Source organism: Psammomys obesus, unplaced genomic scaffold, assembly GCF_907164565.1.
Source record: "Psammomys obesus unplaced genomic scaffold, mPsaObe1.curated_primary_1811, whole genome shotgun sequence".
Classification (NCBI taxonomy): Eukaryota; Metazoa; Chordata; class Mammalia; order Rodentia; family Muridae; genus Psammomys; species Psammomys obesus.
The window spans coordinates 46,758,073-46,767,229 of NW_026596051.1; the positions used below are offsets into that span (position 1 = coordinate 46,758,073).

Below are 9,157 nucleotides of genomic sequence, written 5' to 3' on the forward strand. Positions count from 1 at the left end.
CTCTCCTACGTGAGTGTCAGACGCCTCGTGAGGAAGAGAGAGCAAAAGCACACATACACACAAATGCACACGTCCACCTCCTGGCATGTGATGCCTTGTGCCACCACAGCACTCTGCAAGCAAGCCACCAGACCCAGGCTGCTCATCTCCCGAAACTGTGGGCTCAATAAACTTGTTCTTTTCTGCACTACGGCAGTTGAAAATGGAGCAGCAGTCTATGGATGACGTGATGACCTAACCCTGACTACAGTGCACTCCCTGTCCCGATTACAGGTACAGGGAACTTCTCTCATAGAACACAACAGAACAGCAAACGGGAAGACAGATGACAAGCAAAGCCCTTGTCACTCAAGCATGAGGACCTGAGTTAGATCCCAACAGCCATGTGAAAAACCAGGCATTATAATGCACGCTTGTAACCTCAACACAGAGGAAGAGACAAGAAGATCCTTGGGACTCAATACCAGCCACCCTAGCCTAATCAAGTTCCAGGCCATCAAGAGACTGTCTCTATTACCTTGGGGCTGAAGAGCTAGCTCAGCCATTAAGAACATGAGCATTCACACTGGGCAGCTCATAGCTGCCTCTAACACCACTTTCAAGAAGATTCAATGCATCTGCCTGCATGTGTACCTGCATTTATACTTTAATAAGTAAAAAGACAGATATAAATACATATATAGAGAAGACATAGACATATAGATGGGGGGCTACAGGGAGTTAAGAGTGCTTACTATTCTTCCAGAGGACACAAGTTCAGTTCCCAGCACAACTGGTTGTGTGGGCCACAACCACCTCTAACTCCAGCTCCAGGGAGTCCATGCCCTCTTCTGGCTTCCATGCACCTACCCACACCCAGACAGCATACATTTACATAGACAGACACACACACACTTAAACAAAAAGCTAGGCATGGCAGTGCACACCTTTAACCCCAGCCCTTGGGAGGCAGAGGCCGACAGACCTCTGAAGAGAGGCTGGTCTAGATAGAGTTCCAGGCCAGTCAAGGCTACACAGTAAGACCCCGATCGAAACAGCAACCAAGCAAATAAAAACCCAGGTAGACAGCTCCTGATGACTAGCGCCCAAGGCTGACCTCTGGCCTCTGCACACATGTGAATGCACACACATATGCCAGTGTACAGAGGTGACGTAGGTGGAGGAGAGGAAGAGGGAGAGGAAATGAGCATACAAAAAGACCGCAATTAACACTGCTCTAAACCTGTCTCAGAGGTTATCTTGAGGCCTTGACCAACCAACCTCAGGGTACCTGTCATTTCCCAGGTACCAATATCACAGCACAGAATAATTTGAGGAATGTGGTTCTTTTTAACGTAACAAGTGTTTGCACAGGAGGACTAGACAGAATAAACTACTATCCAAGGAAGGGGCAAAAAAAAAGGGGGGGGTATATCTTTAGATGTCTTTTTTTGGCCAGTATTTTCTCTTTAAGGTTTTTATTATACTTTCCATAAATGTTGTATCCTACTTTATTCTAATATTTTCTCACAATACATCAGAGAATCTCTATAAATTGTTTTAAATACAGAAATACTTCATCCGGAGGACTTCCTATAATTAGCCATCCTCACGCAGGATGGGACGTGAGAGCTTTCTGCAATGTTTTCCTATCAACACTAATGCTTCAGGAAACTTTGGAGTGGAGGTGGGGGCGAGACAGGATTTCTCTGTGAAGGCCTGGCTATCCTGGAATCTGCTTTGTAAACCAGACTGGCCTCAAACTCAGAGATCTGCCTGTCTCTGCCTCCCAAGTGTTAGTATTTAAGGAATGTACTACCACTGCAAGACTGTCTCAAAAACAAACAAACAAACAAAAAGCAAAAAAAAAAAAAAAAAAACCAAACCACCAAGGAGGCACACTTTCTGAAAATCTCTGTTACTCAAACCAACCATGCTGCTAAACAGATACGGAGTTCAAAGCTGTGGGCACAGGCCAGTGGGAGAGTGCTGCCATACATAAGGCGGCTCTGTAGTCTGTGCACTCGACATAAATATACCACAGAGTTTAAATAAGGATACTTTTCACCTTTAATCCCGGCCCTTGGGAGGCAGAGTTCAAGGCCAGCCCCGTCCACAGAATGATTTCCATGACAGCAAGGGATACGCAGAGAGACCACATATATACGTGTGTGTGTATGAAAAACCAAAAGCCGTAACTACGGAACCACAGGATCTCCCTTCTTCAGCTAAAGCAGCCCCGCTTACCTGTGTGGGCAGAAGACCCCAGTTTTGCTTGCTCCGTATCTGACTGTCCACTAAGTCGCCATCACATATGCTATCTGCTGCCCGGCTTAAAAGCATCAAATGCTTTTTCATGTCACCCCTGCAGAGAAGAGGCAGTCTGGGTTATACCACCATCTACTCCTCGCTGCCCCTGCACAAGAACTTGGCCTCTGGTGTGACAGGGTTCTAACCCTGCCTCTCACTGCTCTTAATGCTCACCCTGCAGCCACAGGCTTCACATGAAGGTAGTTTTCCTGGACAAAGAGGGGTGCTATGGAATAGTCATGGAAAAAAAGATCCGATTTGTCCATCAGTGACATGTGTGCAGTCTCCTCTCCAGCTGCAAACACTTTGCGGGCAACATCAAATGGGCCCTGCCAAGAAAGGGCACAAAATGACTGAATGACCAAAACCTAATACTGGTGAAGAGGTGAAGCAAAAGGAACCCTCACTCCCTGCTGAGAATAACACAAAGCTTTAGGGGTCATAGGTGAACTAAAAGTACCTTTACACAATATCCTGCACCGAGTTTATAGCCCTTTATCACAACTGGAAGTACCGTGACATCCTTCATTAAATGAGTCGTAAATACACTGATAAACCTCAGGCCTTGGACTCCACAATTTTAATGAAAAGTATCAACCAGGAATGCTGGAACACACTAGTAATCCTAGCAGTTAGGAGATGCAGTTCAAGGCCAGCCTCAGCTACACAATGAGCCAGCCCAACTGAGCTACCAGCAATGCAATCTCAAAAGAACAAACAAAAAGGAAAGTCCATTAAAAGACATGATGGAGTCTTTAATATACACAAATGCACTCTGCTGTGTGAAAAAAGCCAATCTCCAAAGGCTACAAGCTATCTGATTCCTACTACATGACACCCAGGGAAAGGAAAACTATGGAGATGGAAAAGTGGTGGGTATGAAGGGCTAAAGAGAAAGGAGGGTGGGAGACTACCCTACAGGAATCGGCAGTGGTGGACACACAGCACTGTCCACTTGATAGTCACACAACAGCAAGCATGAACCTTGGTAAACTATGAGCGGGAAGAAAAGCTGTGTCCAGTGTGGATTCACTAACCAAAACGCTGGTGCAGGGTGTTGAATGAGACCGGCAGTGTGCACTGGGGTGTAACACAAGTTTGGGTTCTCTAAAATCTCAGTTATGCAAATATGTTTTTGTTTTAATCCCAAGTGTGGGATTTTAGTTTGTCCACAGTTGATAACTGCCCTGTGCAGGGGGCATGGTCTTTGCCAGGGGGAGATGGTTTTATTCTGAGACCCTGGAGATGGCATAACTGCCAAAGCCCAAAGAGAGAAGGGCCACAATACCAAGAAGAAGGCTGTTGCTGCTCCCCTGCTGCTCCCAGTTACTGCTGAGGCTGTTTGAAAAGCTGAAGACACCCTAAAAGGAAGATTGAACTTGCCCCCAAGGAACTGTCTCTAACCAGCAGGAAGCAGCTAAGAGAACTACAACCCCTCTCCCACTAACCTTCTTTGTCTCCTACCTGGTGTTGGGGTGTTAGAAGGGACTGGAGTGGAGAAGGGAGGTAGAGGCATAAGAAATCCAAATAAAATAGCTTTAAAAAGTACAACACTGGGTAACATATGTGGAAAATCTATGCCTTCCACTCAATTTTGCCACAAACTTCAAAAACTAAAGTTTTTAATTTCTGGCTGATATATTTGATTAAAATTGTTGAGTCCAAGGCCTGAGGCTTACCAGTGTACTCACCTTTCAAATCCCGGAGGATGTCTTACTACTTCCAGATGCTGGCAGCTGTGATACAGGTGCTATAAACTCTGGGCAGGGTTTTGTGTAAACAAACTTTTAGTTCATCTGGAACCCCCAAAGTGTTGTGTCATTTCAAAAACTAAAGTTTTTAATTGTTAAAGTTACATAATTTCTTTCTTAAAAACAAAACAAAACAAACAAACAAAAAACCTAACAAATCATCACTCTACCTATCACTTCTGAAAGTAAAACAGAGTCCAGGCAAGTGATAGACACCTCTAGCTTTGGAGATTACACTAAACCACTTGAAACACACAATTCCCAATAATACAAATCCACGTAGGCCATAAATGCATGCAGAAGGTACACTGGAAAAGCCACTCTGAGTGATAAAGCATGGGCTTTATCAAAACATCGTATTATCAGCATCTGTAAAACCACTGTCTAGAGCTCTGACAAGTCCCTGGACTCGATAGGTACAACAAGTAAGTATATTATGTCTACAAAGCTAGTATAAGCAGGACAAGAAAACACCAAGTCGTTGTGGATATAAATATATTTTTGTTTTAATCCCAGGTGGGGGATATGGGCCTGATTCACATGGTCCACAGCATCAAACTATTTGCCTTGTGTGGACTCTGAGAGGAGCTCTTTGCCAGCTACAGATAGTTTAAACCTGAGGACTCTGGAGAGAGAACAAATGCCAGAGCCCAGAGTGTGGAGTAGCTCCGAGAAAGAACAAAGCTGCAGCTGCTTCCCCTGCAGCTCCTGTTGCTGTTGATGCAGTGAGACAAGAAGTTGGAGATCTCCTGAAACAAGGATTGGACTGGCTCCAAGGAACCCTAAGACCCTAACCAGCAGGAAGCAGCTAAGAGAACTGTGCCCCCTTTCCCACTAACCTTTCTCTCTCCTACCTGTTGTTGGGGAACTGGAAGGGACTAGGGTGGAGTAGGGAGAAAGAGATATAAGAAATGTAAATGAAAGGGTTTTTTAAAAGTACACCAACACCAACTTCACAACATAACTTAAAAAATGAAAAAATGGAAACTTATTTTACCAGTCTGATATCCTTCTTGGCCCTCTGAGAATCGGCCTTGGCTTGGTCATAGGTTAGTGCCTTACTTTGTGCACAGCACATACTCAGATTGTGTAAAACCTACAAGAAGCATAAATAAGTCAAAGCCAGGATGAGAAAGGGCTGCTATTCTCCTACCCCGTGCAAGTCTGAAGAGTGGGAGGCAAAAGTACTAACAACTGTCAAGAGCTGGAGAGATGGCTCAGCAGTTAAGAGCACTGGCTGCTCTGCCCACATCCCCATGGCAGATCACAACCAGCTATAACACCAGTTCCAGGGCATCTGATGCCCTCTTTTAGCCTCTGCCAATACTAGACACACAGTGGTGCACAGACATAAACACAGGCAAAATACCCATACACATAAAATAATAAAATTAAATTTAGAAAAGTAACAACTGCCCCATAATATGTATCTAACTCACCTGTCTGATATCTTGATTAGCTCCCAAAATTATTTCATTCATAGCTGGAGGGGGGATCTTTAAACCCTCTTTAAATGCAATAGACAGCATTGCACTCTGAAATTGACAAGCAAAAGAATTGTTACTGAAATTTTGTTTTTTACTCATAGCATTTACAATTCTATAAAAATATTCACAAAAATTGAAAATTTTAAATTTAAAAAATTTAAAAATTGACCCTTGAGCCAGGCAGTGGTGGTGCACACCTTTATTACCAGCGCTCTGGAGGCAGAAGCAGGCAGATCTCTGCGAGTTCAGGACTGGCCTGGTGTACAGAGAGAGTTCCAGAACAGCCAGGGCTACATAGAGAAACCCTGTCTTGGAAAAAACAAAGCAAAACAAAAAAGTTGACCCTTAGGTTTTCAAATAGCAATCATCATACCTTGGATAAACATCACTGGCTACAACACTGAGACTGCCTAAGTTAAAATCAACCTTTATATAAATACAATGATGCAGAGCTGGAGATATGGCTCAGTGGTTAACAGCCCTGTCTGCTCTTCCAGAGATCCTGTACATGCCCACACATGTACAGGATCTTAATACATAATACATGTATAGAAGTTAATACATAAAACAAATAAATATTTAAAAAACATTATGGACCAGTGTGCAAGCTAGTTTTATGCCAACCTGACACAAGCTAGTCCAGAGAAAAAGTTGACTGAGAAAATGCTTCTGTAAGATCAGGCTCCAGGGAAGCTTGTAGGGCATTTTCTCAATTATTGCTCAACTGAAACAAGACCAGGCCATTGTGGGTGGGGCCATCCCTGAGCTGGTGGTCCTGGGCACTGTAAGAAGGCAGGCTGAGCAAGCCAGTAAGCAGCACCTTCCATGGCCTCTGCATCAGCTCCTGACCCAGGTTCCTGCCCTGCTTGAGCCCCTGATTTCCTTCGATGGTGAACAATGATGTAAAAATATAAGCCAGTTAAACCTTTCCTCTCCAAGTTGCTTTTGGTCATGGTGTTTCATCACAGAAATAGAAACCCTATGGGGCTGGAGAGATGGCTCAGAGGTTAAGAGCACTGGCTGCTCTTCCTAAGGTACTGAGATCAATTCCCAGCAACCACATGGCGGCTCACAACCATCTTTAATGAGATCTGGTGTCCTCTTCTGGCCTGCAGACACACATACTGCAGAATACTATATAATAAACAAACAAACCTTTTAAAAGGAAAAATGAAAGAAATAGGAATGCTAAGAAAGCAAGATGGCTCAGTGGGTAAAGGCATTTCCCATCATGCCTGATGCCTGAAATTGGTCCCTAGAACCCACATGGTGGAAGAAAATTGACACCCAAAAGATGCTCTCTGATCTCCACATGTATACCCTATTACATATGCATAAGCAGATGTATATATGCTCATGGACATACACACACCAAATGTTCTTAAAATTCTCTTTAATTACAATCATCATACCTTAATCTGTTCAACCCGAGGTCTTTGGAAACGAAGATCAAAACAATAATGAACCAATGAGCGAATTTTGGGGTGATTTCTGTCATTGCACATACAAATGATGGGAATTTTAGTATGCTTTATCAGGCCTATAAGTTCCTAAAAGACAAATTTAGAAAATAAAAATAATTATTTTTAACAAATAACAGACACTATTCAATATATTTTAGTATGCTAAAAAAACAACCTCTGAACTGCTACAAATATCCATGCACGTAATCCTTATTTTCTTAATCTAAAAAGCAACAGTGAAACAAAAAGAGACGGTGCTGTGTTACCTGAATACCACCCCTGTCCTCGTTGCCTGCCATGCCATCGACCTCATCCATGATGAGAGCATGCCTTGAACTTACTGAAGGAGCTGCTCCACCTGACCATGGGTAAGATGGGACAAAAATACAGTAAAAAGCACTGTTCAAACTGCTAGTTCACAGAAAATTCTACAACACATTTAAATTTCAAAAGCTCCAAGAGTTAACCCACGAAAACAAATTCTCCTGCCCCTTCTGCATTCCCAACTTCTCTTCCCAGCATTTCTCTTAAAGGCCTTTTAGAGGTAGTCAGGACACATTTAAAACCTACATGCATAGGACTCTGTATGTACCCTGTTGTTTTTCCTCTTAATAAATTTTTGTCATTGATCCATTTCCTTCCATCCATCCATCCATACATCCATCCATCCATAACACTTTTAAGATTTATTTATGCAGCACTCAGGGAGGCAGAGGCAGGTGTATCTCTGTGAGTTCAAAGCCAGCCTGGTCACAAAGGGTTACACAGAGAAACCCTGTCTCAAAGTAATAATAATAATAAAATAAAATAAAGATTTATTTATGTATATAGGTGTTTTGTCTACACATATATCTGTACACCAGAAGAGGAAATATCCAGCCCCAATAATACTTCTTTTTAATGTAACTTAATAATCTTTAAAAATGTACAATAATTTAATTTATTGAAGTATTAAGATGCTTCCAAGCTTTTATGTCATACTAATATTTAAATATCACTATATGTAAGTATGTATCTACATGTGAGTATGTCTCTGTGTTTGTGTCTATACCATTCTACACATCAAAGTATAATGACAGCTAAATTCCAAGCACTTGGAATTTCTAGATTAGAAATTGTTTGTGATTTAGACATGAGAAAAAAATACCAGACTGCTCAAGAGCTGTATTAAATACTCCCACCAACCACGTACAGGAAGTAACATGGAGATATAGCTCAGTCAGTACAGTGTCTGCCCTGCAAACACAGAACCTGAGTTCAAACCCCAGACTACACATCAAAAATCTTGGGTGTGGTAATGTGCTCCATCACACACGTGCACAAGCACACAGACATGTGGATCTTTAACTGATACATCTTCATTTCCCCCATGAACTCCAGCCCTTTGGCACCACTAGTCACAACCTAAACTACAATGGGCTCTTCCACAGAGATGACATCTAACTCCAAATGGGCCCTCTCATTCTTCAAAGCTTTCTGAACAAAAATATTGGTAGATTACATAATGCCCCCCCCCCACAATTACCTCCTCAACCATAAGCCTTATAACCTCATGTGGAACACTGTATTTCATTTTATCTTCCATACTCCTTTACAGAACTCACCTGTGATTGTCTAAAATCACACACAAAATGGAAACTATGTGTGTGCTCACATTTTTATCACATTCTCAGAAACCTCTAAGACCAAAGAGGGTAACTAATGCTTCAGATGTGATGTCAAAGGCCTTTCCTATCTTGACGCTTAACACACTAGTGCTCATTACAGAACACTGAAGTGACTTTTTCCCTTAAACCACATCTATAGCCATGTTCAGAAAGGGCACATACTTGTATAAAAGCCTTTGATGCTGGTGTTGTTCAGTGATTCAGCAACAATTGCTTTCAAACTGTTCTTACTCCGAGTATCACTTGCATTTAGTTCCACGTAACTGTAGCCCAATTCCTAGTCAAAACATTAAAAATCATCACTATCACAGTACGAGTGGTGACCCCAAGGTGGGGGACAGAGGCTCCAGAGTTGGCATTAAAAAGTGAGTACAGATATTAAGTATGGTCTAACGGACAACAAATGTCATATTCCTCACATTCCTCATAGTATTAGAGAGCTTAAACCAGCATACACACACACACACACACACACACACACACACACACACACACACACA

At 42.5% G+C, this 9,157-nt stretch overlaps 1 protein-coding gene across 5 annotated transcripts in view; it reads right to left on the minus strand.

Annotated features, from left to right (window-relative positions):
• Positions 1–9,157, minus strand: part of Rfc1 (replication factor C subunit 1) — a 69,928-nt gene that overhangs the window by 7,936 nt on the left and 52,835 nt on the right. For all 5 annotated transcript variants that reach the window (XM_055624082.1, XM_055624085.1, XM_055624084.1 and 2 more), the window contains exons 15-21: positions 8,820–8,934; positions 7,257–7,348; positions 6,940–7,077; positions 5,480–5,575; positions 5,038–5,136; positions 2,464–2,618; positions 2,227–2,344 (exon numbers count right to left, since the gene is read on the minus strand). In XM_055624082.1, the coding sequence (XP_055480057.1) occupies positions 2,227–2,344; positions 2,464–2,618; positions 5,038–5,136; positions 5,480–5,575; positions 6,940–7,077; positions 7,257–7,348; positions 8,820–8,934 (813 nt within the window). The remainder of the gene's footprint in view (positions 1–2,226; positions 2,345–2,463; positions 2,619–5,037; positions 5,137–5,479; positions 5,576–6,939; positions 7,078–7,256; positions 7,349–8,819; positions 8,935–9,157) is intronic.